Here is a 25,384-nt window from a genome sequence, read left to right as displayed (position 1 = left end):
AACAAGGGTCTTGACACTGTCAACAGAACCAGTTTACCTTATTTCAGATCCCAATTCAGAAACCCACGCTCCCCCCCCCCCCCCCCCAAAAAAAAAAAAAACCCAATTCAGAGGATCACTTACCGCATTGGAACGGTGAGCCGTATAAATTGGATTTTTGTTTGAACATTACCCCCAAAATTCTGTAGGGAATCGCAGAAGGCTCAGATATGGGAGTTTCACTTCACGGTGCTTCCACCCAAGTATTAGATCACTGCTTTCCAGGTAAAGAGGACAAACACAGAAATTCTCTGGTTGCTACAGCTCTACAAAAATGCAAAGATGAGCCACGAAAAAAGGAAACCGGTCAGTTATCTGTCAGAGGAACAGAAACAGGTAGGGCACAATGCTTTCTTTTATAAGTGGCCAAACTCAAATTACCACTACAAAAAAGAGAAAGCAGGAGGGACCCGTACGCCCACAAACCATGAACAATAATACACATTGTAATTCTATCAAACACCAATAAGAGAAGTTGGTAAGAATGCCTGCAAGTGAGACTGATACTTTCTCTGTCCAAAAGACCAATTGGGTATCCACTGTAATCTTCCACATGTTCTGAAACAACTGGAAGTTCATTCACACCATGCTTATTCATCAATTTAAGTGCAGAGAGAAGATTCATGTCTGGCGTTGCTGTCCAAAGAACACTACATTTCCCACCATTCAAGCGGCATAATTCAGATACTGGAAGCTTTTCAACCTGATAACACAAAACTAGTCAAGCAAACAGCTGATATGCGAAAAGAGAAGGTTGGATCGTAGTTCAAAAGACATGTTAAAAGATACAATCCAAACTCAAGCATGGTAGTGTTTTAGATAATACACTTCCATCAGTATTGGTGTCAAGGATTGTGGGAGATGAAGTGTCATATTTCCATTGGCTGCACCAGATCCATATCTTATTCATATCTAAACATCCCAACCATGGGAAGTTGCGCCACAGGGATTGAGTTGCTTTGAATCAAATCAGCAAAACAAATTTTGAGTTGACATTTAGTCTCCAGAATCAGATAGTGTGTTTACCTCAGTCTGCCCATTTCTTATTTCAGCTAATCTGCTGAACTCTTGAATGTCTCTAAGAGTTAGGAATCCAATCAGGAAGTTGTCATTATTGACGATCATTGCACAAGACTGTTTCTCTGCAAGCATGAGTGTCACTGTATCTGTTAGCAAAGTGCTCATCAGGATGCACACGTATCTTGTTCGCATGGCTTGTGAAACAAAAATCCTTGCTATTAAATCTTTGGGTTCAATAACAGAGTCATCTGGATAGAGTGAACTCTCAAATTCACACATGTTGGTTTGAGGAGATACTTCCCCAGCAAGTGAAGAACCAGAAGACAGAATACTTGAATCCAAAGGAGTTATTTCAGGTTGTTCTCTCATGCCAGCCTTTCCTTCTAAGAAGGCTATCTTGTCGTCAGAACTCCTTTCCCCTGTCTGTCCAGATGCAATCCATGAAGACAACCCCACTGCAGCCAGTAGGGGTAGAACTATTCGATAATCCTGTGTCAGCTCAAATAAGAGGAGAACTGCAGTAAGAGGTACCTGACACACTCCTGCCAGGGTTGCAGCCATCCCCACCTGCATACAGAACCACTAAAACAGTGAAGCTAACTGATATACTAAAAAATTTGACCATGACTACTTAAAATTAGTAGATAGACACATGTATGTGAGCAAGAAGAGCATGGAACAGGCCAACTTCCAGAAGCAATATTACTTAGATGTTACTGTGGATGTGTTTAAATGAGATTGCATTTCTGTCATAAAGATGTAAAAGAGTATAATAAGTATATATAATAGAACCCCAGAGGCATTCTAGTCAATTTGTGTAATATTGCAATATGTCAGGGTGAGGGTGTATTGCTGACATACACACCTCAACCTTCTCTTCTCACTTCTTCTGCCATCTTTTTCTTCTTAACATCCTCCTCCTAAGCTACACAGTTAATCCAAAACAACTTGGTAACAGAGCAAGGAGAAAGTAATAAAGAGGCTTAATTAAATAACTTTTGTCAGTCCACATTGCTAAAGAGCCATAGTTGCATGGGCAAGTGTGGAGTTTGGCTCAACCATCAATTGGGATTATTTGAATATGATTTTTAAATTGGTTTTGAGCAAGTTTAATAAATGAGAAAACAACTGTTATTATAGCTTATAGCATTTCTTCAAATATAAGAAAAAAATCTTAAGGTATGAAATAGGTCCGGTTAGATTGCTGACATGTTTGACCCCAATCGGTGCTATCTAAATTGTGTTCTTTCTCTCTCATAACCAAAGGTGGTTTCACCTGAAACCATTGTGTAGTGGTCGGCACTGTGTGGTCTCAGACAGATCTACAGACTACAGCATGGTCTGTATAGACTCAAAGTTGAGTTCTGTTTATTTCAAGTTGAAAACTTAGTAATGCTTATAAATTTTTGTAATGTGCAATCTAGCAGTCTCTGCTTGATTTTGCAATTTTTGAATGTGCATGTTGGTGATGAAAGTGAATGTATATGTCAACAGGGACTGCAGTAGCCATGTGGTGTGCAATGCTAGTGGAATTGTTGCCGGATAATTTAGGGTGTGCCAAAGCATGTATGTAATTAGAAGCATTGTAGGAGTTTGAAGTATATAAGTACTTCCTATTCAACTAGAGTGCCTGGAGATAAATTGATAATGGTGCAAGAGAAAACCAGGCCATAAATTACTTATTGAAATATAAAGCTACTAACTTCTTGTAAATTGTAATGGCTCAACCAGCCAAGATGTATAAGAAATTTGGTGTTTAGTAGAGGGAAACTGGTAGACTGGCAGCCTCAAAACCGTACATGCAAAGTGGGAGCAAAAGAAATTACTTGTGATGTCTTGGCTTCTCCAGCCAGGTAAACTCACCTATAAGTTTGTTTCTAAGGCAGTTACAGAAACATACTCCCAAAGGTCATACTCGGAGAGAAGCCATTGTCTGCTTATTATTGTACTCTACAAAAGCAGTGGAAAGAGTTTGACTATTACACAGACTACGAAAAAGCATAATAAAGATTTAAAGTGAGGGAGCTACCCTATTCTGCTGACAACATTGTGTGTTCGGATAACAGTGAGGTGTGCAATTGCATTTTATGCTCTCCACCACAGAAGGTTCAGATAAGTCAGCCTTAGCAATCGAACATGGCGGAGGAAAAGTAGTTGTAAAAGCTTGTCCCTGGTGGTTTTATGCCTGATGAGTATGATAAGAACCAAGTGTGAGCGCTATCATAGTTATTGACATGCTTTGGACTTGGGAGTAAGAAGTGGTGATCAGATCTTCATGGTCCTCACTGCACCTGCAGAAGGAGGTAGAGACTAGAGACGGGGTTCTTACAAGAGGCTTTGGTTCCAGTACTCGATAAGCTCACACAGTTGATAGCTCTAGCTACAGCCAGACCTCTTTTTCTCTCAAATAATGGTAACTAACTTCCCAATAATGAGCTCGATTCTCCCCATTGCCTAGTGATGAAGTGATTACTTCCTCTTTGTCCTTTGCTCAGACAGGTACTCGAGCAGCCACTAATGTATAAACCATTGCCCCATCTGCCTGTTGATCATTGATCGGGAGACAAGATTAGGACTGCTTATGGAAAGGGGCAGTGTTGCTGTCTTTGATTTTTTCTTCCATACTCTTATTCTTAATTCAATCTTCTTTTAGTAGTCACCAAGCATTTGAACTGTGCTCTAACTTTTTATCCTTAACACTTTGTCTTTCAGGGTTAGGAGAAGAGGATGATGATTGACAGTGGTAATGAGTTTATTTCTTAAAAACCTCAAGTGATTGGAGTTCTCAAGGAATTTCACAAGATGGCAAGCAATTGGATGCAAACATAGAGGTCATTACAAAAAGACATGGAAAACATATGTACATGAACTCCATTCATACCAGCATCTTCAGCCGATTGTCCTGTTCAGCTGACCTAAGAGGATTCCAGTCACCTGGCACATCATGTTAATTCTCGGCGACGATTACAGTCTGTTTCCCAGGGTTAGACTACTCAAGAAGATCAACAGTCTAGCCCAGTTGCTACCTAGTTTATTTCTTAAAAACCACAAGTGATTGAAGTTTTCAAGGAATTTCACAAGATGGCAAGCAATTTGATGCAAACTTAGAGGTCCTTCCAAAGACGGAAAATATATGTACATGATCTCCATTCATACTTTAAGCATGACATTTTTCACCGAACTTTCTGCATTTGCATTCTCAGCAGAATGGGATCACAGAGAAAAGCTTATCAATTACTTGGGCTACTAAATGGAAGAAATTCACAATGATAATGATTCTGATTTATATCCACATCCACTTGAGGACGGGCACGTTATTGGGTACGATGATGAAGATGCTGATGCAAATGAAGAAGGGCCATATGGCATTCATGTGATTAGTCATATCTTGGTAGCTGAAACCAAAGAGGAAGATTTTACTGAAGAGGTCAAAGTAGACAAGACTGAAGTTGTGGAAGATGAGGTGGTGGTCGGGAACACTTCACAAGAAATCTTCGAGATTCTTGATGTTGTTCTTGAAGAGGAAGCTTGTGCCTCAAGTCTTCGATGAGAAGGCTAACAAAGTTGAGCATTACATTATAGAGGTTGCTGAAGACACAATTAAAGCGGTACTACCAGAAGAGGTCGTGATTAAGGAGGACTTCGAGTACACTCCACATGAAGCTGTCACCATCCCTGATGTTATTGTTACCACCAGAGTTTTATTTGGGAATGGTCAAAGTTCCTACTCACATTTGTTTCCCTATCGTCATTGCAAAATTCGAGGTCAATTTTTTTCAAGCAGGGAGAATTGATGCAGATAAATCACAGATCTGGGCTTATTTTGTTAGAAATAAGCCTTGGATTGGGTTATATATGTGTTGGACATTTAGTTGAACGGATTTTCATTGTAATGAGCCACTTTAATGGGCCTATGATATGAGTATAGGCTAGGCATACGGGATTAGTTAAGTGATTTTATTTCTTTATTTTATTTGTTATTAAGTGTTTTAGTTAGGCTGGATTAGAATTCTATAAGCCCAGCCCTGTTTTGAGTCAGTTTCCTTCCTTATTTAGTTTCCTAATCAGGTTAGGTTGCGCTATTAGTTAAAGATTGGATTAAGCCTTTCCTTTTTAGTGTAGGAGTCAGTTTTTGAGTCTTTCTATAAAAGTTTGTAAGAGAGGCCAGCATTGTACACGAATTTTGGTTAATAAAAACTGCAGCTTTGCTTGCTTCTTCTCCATTGAAGATCTCTTGTGCTTGATCAAGAAACACCTAGTGTGTGAATCAAGGAAAGGGACTGGTGTTTGATCCAATTGACACCTTACAGTGAGAAGCCCGGGGGGATCATTTATGCTCATGTTCTTTTGCTACTATTATGCTACTGGGTTTATTATTCTTCTTATTTAATCACTGCCATTAACAAGTAAGTTTAGTTCTGAGAATTTTTCTGCAACTAGAGTCCTTGCTTCTAGAAGATCATATGCTACATATTTTTGAGATTAAGCAACTCAACCGTTAGATTGTCTTAACCACATGTTCACCTAGTCCTGACCATTGGATCTTGAGATATTTCTGTTTTCCTATTCTGCCCCTATCCTCCAATAGGGGAGGCACCGTAGATGGCAGCCACGTCGGAGAGGCACCTTGCAGAGGGCAAACTATGGCAGAAGAATGGCGTTAGCCGAGCGAGCCAGGCGGATCAGACAGAAGACTGACCGAGAAGAGCTTGCGGCTAAGCAGCTGCAGTCCAAGAAGGCTGGCAATGAGCGGCAACTGAGAGCTCTGGCGATGAAAGACATCAGACGAGAGAGAAAGCGAGCAGGGCTGGAAGCGAAGAGATGAGTCATCAGACCAATCGAAGAAGGCAACCAGCGAGGGAGGCGACTCAGTAAAGAGAGTAGTTGTCGGAGACGAAAGCCCACAGAGCATTGCGACCAGGAGAGACCCCAACGAGCCTGGAAACAGACCTAGCGGGAGGGCAACTTGCAAGGGAGCAACCCAGGTAAGACAGACGTTCACGAAACGACAAACCAAGCGGTCTGTCGACAAGCTGGACTACAGACAAGCAAGGGAGATGACTACAAGCACTGCGCAGGTCCGAACAAGGAGACCAAGCGACAAAACCCAAAGGAGAGGAGGAGAAAGAGAAGGACGAAAAAAGAAATGGAGAGAAGTTGAAGAAGAAGGGGGAAGAAGGAGCCCGACTTCTCTGTCAGACTCCAAATCAGAAGAAGAAGAGGAAGAGAAAAGAAAAAAGAAAAAGGAGGATGAAGAAAGGTCGGGTGAGAGGAGGGAGAAGGAGAGGAGGAGAAGGGAGGAAGAAGGGGGAGGAGCAGCCTGGCCAGGCTGCTCCTCAGCGTCGTCGCAGGGGCCTCTTCTGTCACAAGGTTTTCCTTCGCAACTTCCGCGTCAGTTGTACAGTTTTTTTTTTTGGGGGGGGAATAAAAAATCTATTACCAAAGCGAGGGAAAAAGGAGGGGAGGAGGAAAATACAAAGGAGAGAGGGGGGGAGAACAATACACCCGAGACAAAATTAAGAGGGGGACTGGGGCCGTAAAAGAGCACTATCTAAACCCCAGGAATCAACATGAATTGATTCTAATGTTTCAGCTACTGTTTATGTCTACCATTTTTGGTACATTGTCTATTACAAATCCTAGTTCCTAAATTCGGTTTTCATTGTTAAATTACAGTTTTACCCATACTCCTACCAGTACTAGGATTACCTAATTAGTTGCTGACGTAACCACCTGATTCGGTTCAAACTTTCAACAACTTTTCCTCTACCCTTACTACCGAACTCGATTGAAGTAATAGGACCATTCAACCATCTGATTTTGTGTTATTGATAATCTCCCCAAATTCTCAATTTATAGGCATATTAACTGTAATTGGAGATGGACTTCCAATTCCCGGTCTTTCGACTTGATTTGGAAAGCCATCTCTTCAGATGTTTCCTCAAAGCTTAGTTTACTACCCCAAAAGCCCTTTTGTGGCACCCCAAGGAACAGGCATATTGTTGATTCCTGGGGTTTAGATAGTGCTCTTTTACGGCCCAGTCCCCCTCTTAATTTTGTCTCGGGTGTATTGTTCTCCCCCCCCCCTTTTTCCCTCACTTTGGTAATAGATTTTTTACTCACCAAAAAAAAAAAAAAAAAAAACTGTACAACTTACGCGGAAGTTGCAGAGGAAAACCTTGCGACAGAAGAGAAAACCCCTGCAACGCCGCTGAGGAGCAGCCCGGCCTGCTCCTCCCCCTTCTTCCTCCCTTCTCCTCCTCTCCTTCTCCCCCCCCCCCCCCTCTCGCCCTATCTTTCTTCATCCTCCTTTTTCTTTTTTCTTTTCTCTTCCTCTGATTTGGAGTTTGGCAGAGAAATCGGGCTCCTTCTTCCCCCTTCTCTTCATTTCTTTCTTCCTCCTTCTCTTTCTCCTCCTCTCCTTTGGGTTTTGTCGCTTGGTGAGTTCTAGTAAAGATGTGCTGTCCTTTGAGGTTCCTCCTCTTGAGGCTGCTGTCCAGCCTCCTATGGCTACTGCCCAGCCTCCTTTGACTGCTGCCTAGCCACTTGAGGTTGTTTCCCCCTCATCCAAATAGAGTCCTTTACAGGGGGAGACCATGGGAAAGAGTATTGTTGATGTTCCTATTCAAGGGGAGCTGACTCCTGTCCAGAGAACTATTGGTGAGTTTCAGAAGAAGATTGACAACTCCAATATGATCACCTATAAAAAGGGAAGCACCAAAAGGGAGCAGCTTCAATCCACTGTAGCATCGATACCCATCCAGTTGCCTGCTCAAGATCTAGATTCTTCCTCTCCTGGTAAGCCCTCTTCCTCCGACCTACCTATTGCTCATCGCAAAGGTACTAGGACTTGCACTCTGCATCCCATATCTCATTTTGCTTCTTATAGTTCTCTTTCTCCTTCTTTTCGTGCGTTTGTTTCTTCTCTTTCTTCTGTTTGCATTCCTAAAAATTGGCAGGAAGCATCTACAGATGGAAAGTGGAAGGCAGCAATGTTGGAAGAAATGAGAGCACTACACAAAAATAATACATGGAATCTTGTGGCCCTTCCTCCAGGAAAAAAACCAGTTGGATGTAAATGGGTCTTTGTAGTCAAACAGAAGGCAGATGGGACAGTGGATCGGTATAAGGCACGACTGGTTGCAAAGGGGTTCACTCAAACTTATGGAGTTGACTGTCAGGAGACCTTTGCACCAGTGGCGAAACTCAACACTGTAATTGTGTTATTATCTTGTGCTGCAAATCTTGGGAGGGATCTTCAGCAGTTTGATGTAAGGAATGCCTTCCTCCATAGGGAGCTTGAGGAAGAGGTCTACATGGATGTTCCACCAGGTTTCTCTGATGACAAGACCAGGGGCAAGGTCTGTAAATTGAAGCGTGCTCTATATGGTTTGAAGCAGTCACCTAGAGCCTGGTTTGGCAGGTTTCACAAGGCTATGATATCAGCAGGATATAAGCAAATCAACGCTGATCACACTTTGTTCATCAGACGAGTTGGTAACAAAGTAACTATTCTCATAGTCTATGTGGATGATATTGCGGTCACTAGTAATGATGGTCATGTTATCAAGGAATTGAAGCACTTCCTTGGCCGTGAGTTTCAAGTAAAGGATCTGAGGACTCTAAAATATTTTCTAGGGATAGAAGTTGCTCAATCTTCAAAGGGCATCTTTCTTTCTCAAAGGAAATATATCCTAGATCTATTGTCTGAGACTAGGTTGCTAGGCTGTCATCCTTCAGATACTCCTATGGAAGCTTCTACAAGACTTGGGGAGAAAGAGGGTGAACTTGTCGACAAAGGCCGTTATCAGTGATTAGTGGGCAAACTAATCTCTCTCTCAAACACGACTTGACATAGCCACTACTGTAAGTTTGGTGAGCCAGTTTATGCATGATCCTTATTCCTCTCACATGGAGGCGGTCCTTCGTATTTTGCCATATTTGAAGTCTACTCCCAGAAATGGAATTCTTCTCTATCCCAATGGTCATCTGAAAGTTGAAGCTTATACTGATGCCGATTGGGCTGGCTCTACTAACAGAAAGTCAAGTTCTGGCTATTGTTCTTTTGTGGGTGGAAACCATGTCACATGACGTAGCAAGAAGTAGAACGTTGTGGCAAGGTCCAGTGCTGAAGCAGAGTTCTGTGCAATGGCACAGGGAATCTGTGAACTTTGGTGGCTTAGAGGCTTGTTGCAGGATATTGGTGTTGCTATCCATCTTCCCATGATGCTTTATTGTGATAATAAAGCAGCCATTAGCATTGCTCACAACCCTGTCCAGCATGATCGTACTAAGCATGTTGAGGTTGACCGACATTTCATCAAGGAGAAGCTCGAAGCCGGACTCATCTATGTTCCCTTTGTGAAGTTTGCTGATCAGTTAGCCGATGTGTTCACCAAGGGACTAAGTGGCAAAGTGTTTCTTCCTATATTAGTCAAGTTGGGCATGCACGACATATATGCTCCAACTTAAGGGGGAGTGTTGGATTATATGGGCCAGAATACCGTGGGGGGTATTATGGACCTTTTCTGCTGTTTTATTCTTATGTTACTATTCTATTCTTATGTGGGTTTAGTCCCACATTGTTTACTTGTAATTCTGTCCTCTATTCTCATTAATATAAATTAGGAGCTTGGGGCGATCATTAATAATCCAAGCCTCCAAGCTTTACTCTAGTTTTATTCCTATTAACAGTCTCCTCGTTTGGACCTGTGCAGTGCTTGTAGTTATCTCCCTTGCTTGTCTACAGTCCAGCTTGTCGACAGACTACTTGGTTTGTCGTTTCGTGAACATCTGTCTTGCCTGGGTTGCTGCCTTGGAGATGCAAGTTGCCCTCCCGCTAGGTCTGTTTCCAGGCTCGTTGGGGCCTCTCCTGGTCGTGATGCTCCGTGGGCGTTCGTCTCTAACAACTACTCTCTTTGCTGAGTCGCCCCCCCTCACTGGCTCACTGGTTGCCGCCTTCACTTGGTCTGATGACTCATCTCTTCGCTTCCAGCCCTGCTCGCTTTCTCTCTCGCCTGACGTCTTTCATCACCAGAGCTCTCAGTTGCCGCTCGTTGCCAGCCTTCTTGGACTGCAGCTGCTTAGCTGCAAGCTCTTCTCGGTCAGTCTTCTGTTTGATCCGCCTGGCTTGCTCGGCTAATGCCGTTCTTCTGCCATAGTTTGCCCTCTGCAAGCTATGCTTGGCCGACAGCCGCTTTGCCGTTGCCCTCTGCAAGGCCGGTGCCTTTTCGACGTGGCTGCCATCTACGCTTGGCCGTGGTCCTCCGCAAGGCCAGCGCCCCTCTACAGCGGCTGTTTGTTTGCCGGTGATGCTCCGTACGTCTTGGCGGCTGGTCCAAGCCAAGCTGAGATAGTTAGTTTAGGGTTGTGGTTCCTTACCAGGAATTGACTCGGCTGTCCTTCTCTTTCTGTTGGGCTTCTAAGCTCTTGTGGGCTTTTGTTTTTTGTTTTTTTTCTTGTGGACTCTTGTGTTTCTTGGGCTGTCATACCTGGGTTTTGCCCATGTGGGCTTTGGATTTTACAGGCTTAGCCTCCTACCAGGTGGGCCTTGTAATTTGTTTGTGGCTTTGTGCCCTTGTACGCTCTCTCCCCCCCCCCCTTTCTTTACTTTGGCAATGAATTAATTATTTATTCACCAAAAAAAGAAAATGTACAACTGATGATCAGTCCAAAATGAAGACAACAATGTGGGAGTTAGCAAGTAGATTCTCCATTTGATTCCTTTAGTAGAAGTAAGTTCTCAGTTGACATTCAACCCGAGTATAGCTTACCAATTGTTGGGAGAAGAGTTATTATAAAATTTAGTGTTTTCTCAATTTTCATATTGGCAAGTCGGTTACATGTGTTAGATCTTTGTTGAGAATGATAGTATCAGGTAGTGAGGAAGAGATATAATGTGTGTTGTTCGATTATTTTCTGATTGGCAATCAATCATGCGGGTCAATGATTTTTATTGAGACCAGGTGGGTTTGCTTCTTATTTCCATGCAACCAAATGTTTCATGTTATGGGGTGGTTACATGGGCAAGTTAGTTGTCTGTTATTGAGATCTTTGAAGACATTAAAACAGCTGTAGAATATAAGCCACTGCCTTGAAGGACTTACTGATGCAGATTCATCACCAAATAGGGCTTGTTTCATTAGAAATAAGTCTAGGGTTGGGTTACATACCTGTTGGGCCTTTGATCCCATGAGTTTCTAATGTAATAGGCCACTTTTCTGGGCCTAAAATAGGGGTACATAGGTTGCATACGGGATTAGCCCAATACTTAGTTTTTATGGTGTGTTTTTAATTGAACCGGTTTAAATTGGTTGCATCCAATTGGTTCAATTGGTCTAATTTAAGTGAAGTGATCCTATTGGCTAAGAGGTTCTTATATCCTATTGGCTACTAGGGAATCTTCTTTATTTTAAGTTGTTTTTAAGTCATTAGGACTCTATTTTGAGTCTATTTCAGTTTCATAGTCAGTTTAAGTTAGCTAATAGGTTAAGGATTGGGTTAGGCCATTCCTTTTTAGTGTCTAAGTCTAATTTTGAGTCTTTTATATAAGGTTCTAAGGGGGCCATATATTGAATACGAATTTGATTAATAAAAATTAGCTTTATGCTTGCTGCCATTGTTGCTGCTTCTCTCTTCAGAGACTGTCTTGTGTGTCATATCAAGACCCCTTGTGAGTCATATCAAGGGTTAGGGCTGGTGGACTCCGGCGACTCCTTGCATCTTGTAGATCGGGAGGTCCTTCTTCTTCAATCAAGTTTCTTCAAAGCTGCTGTCATTGAAGACCTGCAATAAGTAAGAAAATTCTGCAACTATTCTTGTTCCTTCTAGAAGGTCACATACAAGGTGATTTTCGTGAGAATTCTACCCAGCCAAATCTAACCATTAGAATCTGCTAAAAATTTGATCAAGTCTTCCTCAAACCCTAAGAGAGACTCGATTCAAATTTCAGCACCATCCACCCAGCCGATTGTCTGAAATTACAGTTTTACCCTTCTCTCCTACTTCTACTAGGAAACCTCCATAACTCCAAATCTGTCAATCAGTTTCAAACCAAACTTTCAGCATACATCCCTTACATCATTGTTGACACTCGATCCAAGTTTCAGCCCCAAACTCCCACTCTAACCCCTTCATCTCCTTGCTCCATTAAAACCCAAACCCAAAACCCTAAAATTCAATTCTGCCCAAAATTACAGAATTTCAAAACTCATCCAAATCCTAACCTTTTTATACCATATTGACCCCCTAGACCTGCCCATTAATACCCTATAAACCCCTTTCCCAATATCCAACCCAAACCCTAGGAATTGACCTAAATCCTAGTGCTGTCCATTCGAACCAGCAGCCCCTTTTGTTATTTGATCCTGTTGTTTGGCTCCTAGTAGGTCTCCTACCTATCTAGGACTACATTACTTACATTTCCTTATTATGACATTTAATTTGGTCATTGCAAAAAGCAGTCGACAAGTTGTATTAGAAGCAGTGGAAGTGTTAAGCTTGAGTGAACTTCAATAGTTACTTAGAAAGACAATGTTAGTAGTTTTTGTAGCACAACCTGCTAAAGTTCTAACAGACCTTGGTGCAACAGTAAAGGTTGCTCCATTGTGACCAAGTGGTCACGGGTTCGAGTCTGGAAACAGCCTCTCTACGAAAGCAGGGGTAAGGCTGCATACATTATGACCCTCCCCCCCACAATGGTGGGAGCCTCATGCACTGACCACTGGGTATGTCCTTTTAACCTACTAAAATTCTGAAATTTTTTCAAAAAAGTTAAAAGAAAAATCTTAAGCACCTTCCATGACCATTTTGGGTTATGGTTTCTGAGGTACACATTAGAGGGCGGGCCTTGGTGCAATGGTAATGTTGCTCCATTGTGGCCAAGTGGTCACGGGTTCGAGTCTGGAAATAGCCTCTCTGCAAAAGCAGGGGTAAGGCTGTGTACATTATGACCCTCCTCAAACCCCGCAGTGGCGGGAGCCTTGTGCACTGGGTACGCCCTTTTTTTTTTATAATCTTCCTAAATCTGGAATTATTTCTGTGAAAAGATCATGTTTGGCTACTGTTTTGATCTTTAAATTCAGTACTACATTAGAAAGTATACTAGAAAATCAGGGAACCTCAAAACCCCACACTTCTCTTTACAGTAGGATGAACTCATCGATATTTACACTGTCATATAACTGTTAGCTCCAAAAAGGACACAATAATTGACAATGTGAGAAAGGTAAGCATAAATGTAGCGACATCATTTAAGCAGTATACAATAACACAAAAGAAGAAAGCAATGAATTGAGGTTATACAGTTTTTCACAGCAATGTTCTCCCACGATGCAAAATTTTTTAGAATACTAAACATTTTCCTCTCAGCATAAGTTTCCAAAAAACTGTACCAGGCCATATGCTTGAGGTGATGCCACTTCTAAGATGGAGAGGTGAAATACCGGATCCAACAGGGAGACTGCATAACTAACAAATTTCCCATAAGCCATGCCTGTTGCTGCACCAATGAAAAGAGATGGGGCATAATAACCTCCCACTAATCCAGAAGCCCGGCAAAAGGAAGTTGCTACTATCTTGATGCCTACCAACTGAAGCAATAAGTAAGCAGGCAGGCCTTTCACATATGGTCGTGATTCTAATAAAATGTCGACATTCTCAAAGCCCCAGTAAAGAATCTCAGGGTACATTAAGGCTGTCAGGCCAACAGAAAAACCACCCAGTATAGGAAACATGGACTTAGATATCCCTGTGGCCTTGTGAACATGATCAATAGCTGTCAGCATGTATGATGTGCACCAAGACAAGGTCAACGAGACAAATCCACATAGGACACCCAGCAAAAGATACAGTGGAAGTTCTGAGGAAGTGTTGAATCACATTGATACCATAGTTGAAATAAAAGTTAGAAAGTTGTTCTACTTTACAAAAACTTGGTCGAGTACTTGCAATTCTCTGAATTAAATAGGATGATCTCTAACAAGATGCAACGTGAGTCAAGAACCTGGGTTTTCTTAGAAACCAGAAAAATTGATGAAGTAGCCAAACATTCAAACAATTAGATAACATAATAAATGTGAAAAGTAGATATGTCTCAATAGGATATGCGAAAAGAGTAATGAGCTGGTGATTAAGTCAAGTTCCCAATTTTATCATGCTTTTTAACTTCATCTTGACCTACAAGCAGCAGAGAGTGATCATTTTGCAACCAAGAAATAGAGTGTGATGATATACCACTTGGAGAACGAAAATCATATACTGGGACCTTGAATGCTGGTTCAGAACCTAGGCCAATTTCTGACACTACAGAAGCTACAACTGCACTGATTATCACCATAGAAGTTGTATTTGTAAGCGATGTGGATGAACCTGGTGGATATGGCCATAGTACTGATTCCACGGCAAAAAAACAACCACCAACAGCAGCGTTGAACCCTATGAAAACAGGTTAATGTTTATAGAAAAGAAATAAGTATTCCAGATGAGAAGTGGACAAGGAAATAGTAGCAGCTCGTAAAGTGCATAGGTAATTTAATATTTGCAGTCCATCTCATAATAATTTCCGATCTAATTTAAAGTGCAAAACCTATGAAAGCACTATGATAGCGATATTCCTACATTGTGCCAGCAAGAATGTGATCAAGTGAATGCGCTCCATGGCCAAGAATGGGAGGGGAGTTTAGTCCCATATCGGTTGGGTACTGTGTGGCAGTTTGGCTTATGACCTTGGAAGGGCCTTACACCCTGAAGCTCGGACTTTTGGGTTGGAAGGTATTAAGTGGTATCAGAACAGGTTTCCTGTGCACCGTCCATGCGGGGGCCATGCTAGGGGTAGTTGATGCAGTAAACGCGCTTCATGGCCAGGAAATGGAAGGGGAGTTTAGTCCCACATCGGTCGGGTAGTGTGCAGCAGTTTGGTTTATGATCTTTGTAGCAAACTAGGGTCTGATTGATCAAACCGAGAGAAAGAGAGGAAGAGAAAAGAAGTGAGGAGAGAAAACTGAGTTGCTGCAAGTTTGTGGAGAGCAGCTTGCGATTGGAATTAAATTGTTCCTCTCGTAAGTAGCCTCCCTATTTAATAAATAAGAGTTTAAGAAATTACATACTAAGGACAGAAAAATAAAATAATAACAAAAAACACCCAAAATCCAAACTTAAGAGACCAAAAATACCCCTAGTTTCCAACAATCCCCCTCAAGCTGGAGCATATAGGTCACCCATGCTCAACTTGTTACAACAGGCACGAAAACTAGGAGCAAATAACGACTTGGTAAACACATCTGCTAGCTGATTCGAAGACGAAACAAACGAAGTCTTAACAAGCTTTTTCAAAACAGCATCTTGAATAAAATGACAGTCCACTTCAATATGCTTGGTCCGTTCGTGATAGACAAGATTGCTAGCAATGTATATGGCTGCCTGGTTGTTACAATACATCTTCATAGGCATTGGCACAAACAAACCCATTTCAAGAAGAAGAGACCTAAGCCACATCAACTCTACAGTAGTATGAGCCATAGCTCTGTATTCCGCTTCAGCACTCGACCTAGCAATTGTAGTTTGTTTCTTACTTTGCCACGTAACAAGATTTCCTCCAACAAGCGTACAATAATCTGTGGTTGAGTGACGATCACTGGTTGACCTAGCCCACTCAGCATCTGAATAAGCAACAAGATCCATATGTCTATGTAGGCGATAAATCAACCCTTTACAAGGGGCACTCTTCAAATAGCAAAAAACACGAACAGCTCCATCCCAATGAGCCTTTCGAGACGACTGCATAAACTAACTAAGAACACCCACGGCAAAAGAAATATCTGGTCTGGTAATTGTAAGATAGATCAGCTTGCCAACCAGACTTCTGTAATGGTGTACATTTGTAAGAAGATCACCATCATCTACCCCAAACTTCTGATGAGGATCCATAGGAACATCCACTGGCTTTGAAGCAAGCATGCCAGCGTCAGACAAGAGATCTAGAACATACTTCCTCTGAGATAAGCTTACACCTTCACTGCTTCTCACAACTTCAATACTGAGAAAATAGTGAAGATTACCTAGATCCTTGGTCTGAAAATGTTGTTGCTAATATGTTTGCACTGTTGCAATGCCTGCTACGTCACCAAAAATAATAACATCGTCTACATAGACAACTAATACAACCACCTTGCCACTTCGGCGACGAACAAAAACAGAGTGGTCAAAATAACACTGTGAGAAGCCACAAGACACAACCGTAGCACTGAATTTCTCAAACCACGCTCTGGGCGACTGTTTGAGACCATAGATAGTCTTTCGTAACTTACAAACCCGTGTACGATCCAAGAGGTTGCTCCATGTAGACTTCCTCATGTAGATCACCATACAAAAAAGCATTTTTTATATCAAGTTGATATAATGGCCAGTCAAAATTCACTACCAAGGAAATAAGCAATCGTACCGAATTCAGCCGGACAACAGGAGAGAAGGTCTCAAAATAGTCAACCCCATAAATTTGGGTATACCCCTTGGCGACCAGACGGGCTTTGAACCGCTCAACAGAACCATCAGGAAGATACTTAATAGTGTAAACCCAGTAACTCTTGACAAGGTCCTTACCAGGTGGTAGATCAACAAGACTCCAGGTATTACGGGTCAAGAGGGCATCCATTTCAGCATTCATTGCAGCCTTCCAGCCAGGAAGATGAAGTGCCTCAGTATGGTTTTAGGCACAACAGTAGCAGACAGGGACACGTCAAAATTATGAACAAAAGGAGGTGTTTGAGTTAAAATAATACCGCAAGCGTACAGGTCAATCGTAGCTACGGGTCGAACACGAGGAGATATACGCCACTCTATTTAACTAACTTAAAAGTAATGCAAAGTGAACCAAATTAAAGCGTTAAATTAAACTAATTAAATTAATAAAAATTAATGCATCCTAACTCATAAGCATCTAACAAAATTAAGGGATTAAATTGACGTCCTAACACATGAGCATCTAACCTATCAGACTAACGCAAATTGAAAGGAATAAAAATGCAGCCACACATAATAACCACATAAAAAGGAATAAGGGAATAAAACTGCATTCACAAACCACAATCATATAAAAAAAATAAAAGAAATAAAGGGAGAAGAAGAAGAAGATAGAGAGAGATAGAGGAAAGGGAGAATGAGATTGAGAGTTTAGATAGTAAAACCTAGATGTGATTGCAGGAATGTAGTTGAAAAGCTTGAATACTTGCATAAACTTACCATGGCCTCATCTTCTAAATCTTCAAGTCTTGTCATCAACTTAAGAACTTAGACTAGAAGGCTTAAAACCTAAACTAGAATTAAGAAATTACAACCCAATTGAAGACTTAAATTGAAATTAAAGCATAAACTAAACCTATTACAACCATTAAATGAAAATCAAAAAGCAAACTAGAACTTATAAAAACCAAAAATCACAACTTAGAAGGAGAAGAAGAAAAGAAATTTTACTAAGTGAATGAACTAAAAATTACACTAAAAACTGAATTAAAATTGAACTAGAAACTATCTAAAAACTGAACTAAAAAACTAACTTCCTACAACCCAGAGGGCAAGGGGTATTTATAGGGGGAAGAGAGGAGAAGAGAGAAGAGGGAAGTGTAGGAGAAATATTCCCTAAGAAAAGAGGATATTCTCTTCTCCTTCCTCTTTTACAATGCCTTGAATCCTAAGAAAAAAGGAAAAAAATAGAAAGAAGAAGAAGAGAAGATTGTTTACATAGACTTTCTATTTCTAAAAAAGTAAACTTCCAATTATAACAAGTGCTTCATTTTCTTTGTAGATATCTTCTCAAGCAATAAAATCAAAGCATCTTTGATTTTTCAACTTTCCATAGGTGAGAGAATATCTTTCAAAATAAATCTATCCCAAGTAGAATTTCAGAAGTGCCCTTGAGAAGTTGGAGGAGAGAGAGAGTAAGGGTGATGACTAGGATTCCTTCAAGAATAAATAAAATACCCATTCTGTCCTTCAGAAAACGTGGAGCATGGGGTACTTATATAGGCCTCACCATTGTGTTCCTTGCGAAAAATCACCCAAAATAGACCCAAGTTTTGTCCAATTTGGAGTTCGGGAGCCCAAGATATCTCAAGTTGAAGTTGGACTGTCCAGAGCCCTTCAAATGGAATCTTTCGGGTACAGGAAATATAACTTCTGGTTATTTCATTAAGGCCCCAGGAATCCGAACTTTTGCTTCACTTTGTCTCCGGCCGACTATCAATAATTATAAGTAAACCCCTACAGACCATTTTCGTGCTTCGTTACGGAAACGATCGTAACTTCTTCGTTTCAACTCGGAATCATGTGCCGTTTGAACCGTTGCGAAGCTGACTCGATGGGCTACGCATCCAAGCCATTAACACCTCTAAACAGCTTAAAAACATTTTCTTAGCATCTTCTCCTCCATTTTCACAAGAATTCACCTAAAACCTGAAAAGCACAAGAAAGCACCGAGTAACTCTGTCCAATGTGGTAAAATGTATGCTTTATGCCCTAAGATTTCACACATAAATGTGCTCATCAGATTCCCCCACACTTGAACGTTACTTGTCCTTAAGTAAAGCAAAAACAAAAACTAACCTAGAATGCAGAAAATCCTAACTCACTTTCGTAGGAATCACGGTTGTACTTAGCATGTGCAACAAGCCTTTAAACCCCTAGGTTACCCCTAGTGGACGAATTGTGTCTCGTGGGTGTTTGCAGCGAATATACTCCCAAAATTCAATTGTAAATGAATGCTGTAAATTTTAATCATGGCATAAGTAGGACAGTGTACATAATCCCAAAAAATGTTCAACCAAAGATCAAGGAGCCAAAGGTTCCCCCACACTTGAATTTTATCACCCCACATCAATTCAAGTAACAAGCATGCATCAAGATCAAGGGATCTCCTCATATTTTCTGAACACTACTCACCTTCAAGTAAACCCTCCCATAGCATCGATGGAACCAAAGACTTAGGCATTGAGTATTGTTGACCATACTTTCTTTCTTTTTTCAGGCATTAAGGCAAAAGTTCTTTTTTTTTTTCTCAACCACAAACTCTATTTCTACTCCACTGTTGTTCTCTGAATGACATGGTGGAGCATACACCAGACACCCAAATACTTGGTAGCTTCGCTTTTTGCCTATATCCATAGAGACTTTGAGACATTGATGCAAGAGTTTTTTGAGTTTCCTTCTAAGGAATTTCGATCAAGTCACCCTGCTTCATGAGGCACAGTGCCCTGTCTAGTCCCAAGGAATTCCACTTTCTTTTCTGTTTCTTGTTTTTGTTTTTTTTTTTTTTTTTTTTTTTTTTCACTTTCATGCCTTGCCTTACCACAAACAACTTGGTCTCAACTACTAGCCAAAAGATCAAAGGGTCCATAAAACACATAGAGGAATCTAGCCATCAAATGAAATAACGCTCATATTTTCAAACTCAATCCCTATCACAGGATACAAACCAACTACCGTCATTGAAAATGGATTTTTTATTATTTCGCATGCTAGGACACCTAATTCCCTCTCTCTCTCGTTTTGCAATCAAAGAGACATATGCACAAAACCAAACTATTGCCACAATCAAAATTCACCAATTAAACCCAACATCCCCCCCACACTTAATTCATGCAGTGTCCTCAATGCATGCATAAAAGAAAGAATAAGGACAAGGGAGGAGATGAAGGGGCTTACCAGATATAATCAACAAAGAGAATCATGAAGAGTGATGAGCTCTACAAAAAGTATTAGGAGCAGCAACTGAAATCTCAATCCATGGCCAGTAAATGGAGAAATAGCTTCAGACCCAGAAAACACTCGACCATGAATTTTAGTAAAACGAGAAATAATATAAAAGTTAAGCACAACTGAGAAATATCCAATAGAAAAAACAGTCATCATGGGACAGTGGAAAATGAAGGCACTAAAACTCAGGCCATAAATCATTCCCTTCTCTCCCATTTGCAATGTAGAACACCTATCATTCTTTGAAAAACCAATCAAAAACGGATCACAATAAGCATAAAAAGGATTATAAATAACTTCATCTAAATAATCATAAAAAATTGGAGGTTTACTCAAATCAATCCTAGCAATACAATTATCCGCTCTTTGCATACCTTGGTTTGCCAAATAAGGATCATGGAAATATGCTTGAAAGGCATTATGACTAACATTGTCCTCCTCAATAAAATCGTCAAACCTAGGAGGTTTGGACAAATCAACATGTGAGACAATGGAATCCTCAAAATGACAATTATCTAAGTTTTCCAAAGAGAGAGGGGGAGATCGAATTTCCTGGCTTTCTATGTTATTATGAAAATCTGATTCTAAATCAATAAATTCACTAGGCTCACTAAAATCAGAAATTTCAGGCAAAATGTAGACTTCCCCAGGTAGCTCATCAAACCTCGCTTCACTAATATCTTTAAGAGACTCAATCTCAACAAATAAATTGTCATGAAAAGCATCTTGTTGGGAGTGACTCTCATTAACCTCAAATTGGGGTGGTGGACTTTCAATATCATTAAATTGGGGATGGAGTGGTTCATTCTGAACAGGAACCTGGTAACATAGACTAGGTTCAGGCTGACTAGGTACTGTACCCATTTCCTCCTCCTGAGTCCTGCACCATGGTTGTCAGTTGAGAGAGTTGCTTCTCCATGGTATTTTGGCTTGTTGTGAGAAGATCTATATATTTCTCAAGTTCATTCAGTCTGGCCTCCTCACCCATGTTCTGAAATTCAGGGGGTTGGTGGTATGGTTCAAGGAGAGGTGGCCCATTGAGATTCAATGGAGGGTTGGGCATTGGAGGACCATACTGACCATGATATTGGAAATTGGGTGGTCCAGCTTGATTATTCCATTGATCCCACGAGAAATAGGGATGATCACTCCACCCGTGATTGTCAGTGCCAAAAGAATTATATTGAAATTGAGGACTCACATTCTCATCACCATTGCTACCCCCATAAAGATTAGGGCATCCTTCCATAACATGGATAGTCTGGGGATGTGACCAATCAAAATTTCCCGAAAGCCCATAGTTGGGTTGGGGAGCAAAATTGTACTGGGGTGGTGCAAAATTGTTCTCTATCTCACTATTTTTGGCTTCCCTAACCTATTTAAACATTTCCTCCAAAATCATGGTTGCCTTAGCATAGGTCCATCTTTCCCCCAAAGTCTTATAAGGAAGTGTATCTCTCATTATTCTAAATTAACCACCTATCCCAAATTGAGGTCTCCCATAAAAAAAAGTTTCAAGAAAAAAAAAATACTAGAAAAAAAAAATACTAAAAACAAGAGGGAGAATTTCCTGGCTTTCTATGTTATTATGAAAATCTGATTCTAAATCAATAAATTCACTAGGCTCACTAAAATCAGAAATTTCAGGCAAAATGTAGACTTCCCCAGGTAGCTCATCAAACCTCGCTTCACTAATATCTTTAAGAGACTCAATCTCAACAAATAAATTGTCATGAAAAGCATCTTGTTGGGAGTGACTCTCATTAACCTCAAATTGGGGTGGTGGACTTTCAATATCATTAAATTGGGGATGGAGTGGTTCATTCGAGCAGAACCTGGTAACATAGACTAGGTTCAGTGACTAGACTGTACCCATTTCCTCCTCCCGAGTCCCGCACCATGGTTGTCGTTGAGAGAGTTGCTTCTCCATGGTATTTTGGCTTGTTGTGAGAAGATCTATATATTTCTCAAGTTCATTCAGTCCGCCTCCTCACCCATGTTCAAATTCGGGGGGTTGGTGGTATGGTTCAAGGAGAGGTGGCCCATTGAGATTCAATGGAGGGTTGGGCATTGGAGGACCATACGACCATGATATTGGAAATTGGGTGGTCCACTTGATTATTCCATTGATCCCACGAGAAATAGGGATGATCACTCCACCCGTGATTGTCGTGCCAAAAGAATTATATTGAAATTGAGGACTCACATTCTCATCACCATTGCTACCCCCATAAAGATTAGGGCATCCTTCCATAACAATGGATAGTCTGGGGATGTGACCAATCAAAATTTCCCGAAAGCCCATAGTTGGGTTGGGGAGCAAAATTGTACTGGGGTGGTGCAAAATTGTTCTCTATCTCACTATTTTTGGCTTCCCTAACCTATTTAAACATTTCCTCCAAAATCATGGTTGCCTTAGCATAGGTCCATCTTTCCCCCAAAGTCTTATAAGGAAGTGTATCTCTCATTATTCTAAATTAACCACCTATCCCAAATTGAGGTCTCCCATAAAAAAAAGTTTCAAGAAAAAAAAAATACTAAAAACAAGAGGGAGCCCAAGGTAGAAACAATGGTTCCAAAGCTGTAAGGTTGCCATATAGGTTGACAGCAAGGGAACCCGTATAGTCTTCACGAGCCACCTACGGGCGACTCCAAATGGATTCTGATATAGGGTGGAGGACTACTATACGTTTATGTTTCCAACGCTCTCACTATGGCGCTTTCCTGTTATCAAGAGTGGTCATCTCCAAAGATAAGTCACATGCCAATCCAAACCACCCAACGAATCAAGGGGCACCAAGATTGGTTGGGTTTGGGCATATGAATGACTTTAGATTAGGCGCACACTATTTGAAACAGAAGAGAAACAAGAAGAGGTTTTCAAAAACTTTTTATTTTTTTATTTTTTTTAAAGAAAGAGGAGAAAGAGAAGAAACTAAAGCACTTCGAATTACTTAAAAATCAAAAAAATAAAGTGGTCAATAATCTCCCCGGCAACGGCGCCAAAAACTTGTTTGAGTTAAAATAATACCGCAAGCGTACGGGTCAATCGTAGCTACGGGTCGAACACAAGGAGATATACGCCACTCTATTTAATTAACTTAAAAGTAATGCAAAGTGAACCAAATTAAAGTGTTAAATTAAACTAATTAAACTAATGAAAATTAATTCATCCTAACTCATAAGCATCTAACAAAATTAAGGGATTAAATTGACGTCCTAACACATGAGCATCTAACCTTTCAGACTAACGCAAATTGAAAGAAATAAAAATGTAGCCACACATAATAACCACATAAAAAGGAATAAGGGAATAAAACTGCATCCACAAACCACAACCATATAAAAAAAATAAAAGAAATAAAGAGAGAAGAAGAAGAAGATAGAGAGAGAGAGAGAGAGAGAGGAAAGGGAGAATGAGATTGAGAGTTTAGATAGTAAAACCTAGATGTGCATGCATGAATGTAGTTGAAAAGCTTGAATACTTGCATAAACTTACCATGGCCTCCTCTTCTAAATCTTCAAGTCTTGTCATCAACTTAAGAACTTAGACTAGAAGGCTTAAAACCTAAACTAGAATTAAGAAATTACAACCCAATTGAAGACTTAAATTGAAATTAAAGCATAAACTAAACCTATTACAACCATTAAATGAAAATCAAAAAGCAAACTAGAACTTATAAAAACCAAAAATCACAACTTAGAAGGAGAAGAAGAAAAGAAATTTTACTAAGTGAATGAACTAAAAATTACACTAAAAACTGAATTAAAATTGAACTAGAAACTATCTAAAAACTGAACTAAAAAACTAACTTCCTACAACCCAGAGGGCAAGGGGTATTTATAGGGGGAAGAGAGGAGAAGAGAGAAGAGGGAAGTGTAGGAGAAATATTCCCTAAGAAAAGAGGATATTCTCTTCTCCTTCCTCTTTTACAATGCCTTGAATCCTAAGAAAAAAGGAAAAAAATAGAAAGAAGAAGAAGAGAAGATTGTTTACATAGACTTTCTATTTCTAGAAAAGTAAACTTCCAATTATAACAAGTGCTTCATTTTCTTTGTAGATATCTTCTCCAAGCAATAAAATCAAAGCATCTTTGATTTTTCAACTTTCCATAGGTGAGAGAATATCTTTCAAAATAAATCTATCCCAAGTAGAATTTCAGAAGTGCCCTTGAGAAGTTGGAGGAGAGAGAGAGTAAGGGTGATGACTAGGATTCCTTCAAGAATAAATAAAATACCCATTCTGTCCTTCAGAAAACGTGGAGCATGGGGTACTTATATAGGCCTCACCATTGTGTTCCTTGCGAAAAATCACCCAAAATAGACCCAAGTTTTGTCCAATTTGGAGTTCGGGAGCCCAAGATATCTCAAGTTGAAGTTGGACTGTCCAGAGCCCTTCAAATGGAATCTTTCGGGTACAGGAAATATAACTTCTGGTTATTTCATTAAGGCCCCAGGAATCCGAACTTTTGCTTCACTTTGTCTCCGGCCGACTATCAATAATTATAAGTAAACCCCTACAGACCATTTTCGTGCTTCGTTACGGAAACGATCGTAACTTCTTCGTTTCAACTCGGAATCATGTGCCGTTTGAACCGTTGCGAAGCTGACTCGATGGGCTACGCATCCAAGCCATTAACACCTCTAAACAGCTTAAAAACATTTCCCGAGCATCTTCTCCTCCATTTTCACAAGAATTCACCTAAAACCTGAAAAGCATAAGAAAGCACCGAGTAACTCTGTCCAATGTGGTAAAATGTATGCTTTATGCCCTAAGATTTCACACATAAATGTGCTCATTAGGAGGTAAATGGAATAAGGAAACAAACTTGTCAATAGAATACACTACATTAGATTTCTGAGTGCAGGAGGGTGTACCTTTGCGCAGGGCGACTGGCAAGTCAGTAGGGAGATCTTCACCAGAGGAGGCAAGAGGAGGAGGTGAAATCGTCAGACCAGTACGAATCGCACTTGGGGCTGCGGACTTGTCCCGTCGCTGATATACTTGTAAGGGGGTGAAAATGGAACCAAGACAGGAACAGGAGGTGGCACAACACTCTGCAATTCATCCTCAGACGGCAAGGAAGACGGAGGAAAGTAAGGACTGTCCTCAAAAAAGTTGACATCTGCACTCACAAAATACTTGTGAGAGACAGGGTCATAACACTTGTACCCTTTCTGGGTACGAGAATATCCTAGAAAAACACACTTGGTAGACCGAGGGGCAAACTTGTCAGTGGAGCCACGTAAATTATGAATAAAACACACACCCCTCCCCCCCAAAAAAAATACGCGCCGGTAAGGCGAACACAAGTGCGCCCGGAAAAACAACAGAAAAAGGGGATTTATGAGCAAGAATAGGTGAAGGCATGCGGTTAATCAAATAACAAGCAGTCAATACGCCTTCACACCGAAAGTGCTTCGGGACATGCATATGAAACATGTAGTGCGAGCTACCTCTAGAAGGTGCCTATTTTTGCGTTCGGCCACCCCCATTTTTTTGTGGGGTATAGGAACAGCTAGTCTGATGAATCATGCCACGGTCAACACAAAAAGAAGAAATGTCATTTTGAACATACTT

At 40.7% G+C, this 25,384-nt stretch overlaps 1 protein-coding gene across 4 annotated transcripts in view; it reads right to left on the bottom strand.

Annotated features, from left to right (window-relative positions):
• Window positions 1-220: 220 nt before the first annotated feature.
• Window positions 221-25,384, bottom strand: part of LOC122661555 (chloride channel protein CLC-e) — a 52,688-nt gene continuing 27,524 nt past the window's right edge. The window contains exons 3-7 of one of the 4 annotated variants that reach the window (XM_043856979.1): window positions 14,293-14,493; window positions 13,452-13,918; window positions 1,066-1,626; window positions 528-742; window positions 221-305 (exon numbers count right to left, since the gene is read on the bottom strand). In XM_043856979.1, the coding sequence (XP_043712914.1) occupies window positions 251-305; window positions 528-742; window positions 1,066-1,626; window positions 13,452-13,918; window positions 14,293-14,493 (1,499 nt within the window). In that variant the 3' untranslated portion in view covers window positions 221-250. Of the gene's footprint in view, window positions 306-354; window positions 445-476; window positions 743-1,065; window positions 1,627-13,451; window positions 13,919-14,292; window positions 14,494-25,384 lie in introns of those variants that run through there. The other 3 variants (XM_043856980.1, XM_043856977.1, XM_043856981.1) reach the window with 3 other exon arrangements.

This window comes from Telopea speciosissima, chromosome 5 (genome assembly GCF_018873765.1).
Source record: "Telopea speciosissima isolate NSW1024214 ecotype Mountain lineage chromosome 5, Tspe_v1, whole genome shotgun sequence".
In the NCBI taxonomy this organism is placed as follows: domain Eukaryota; kingdom Viridiplantae; phylum Streptophyta; class Magnoliopsida; order Proteales; family Proteaceae; genus Telopea; species Telopea speciosissima.
Note: the sequence above shows the minus strand (reverse complement) of the source record. Positions and strands in the feature narration are given on the sequence as shown.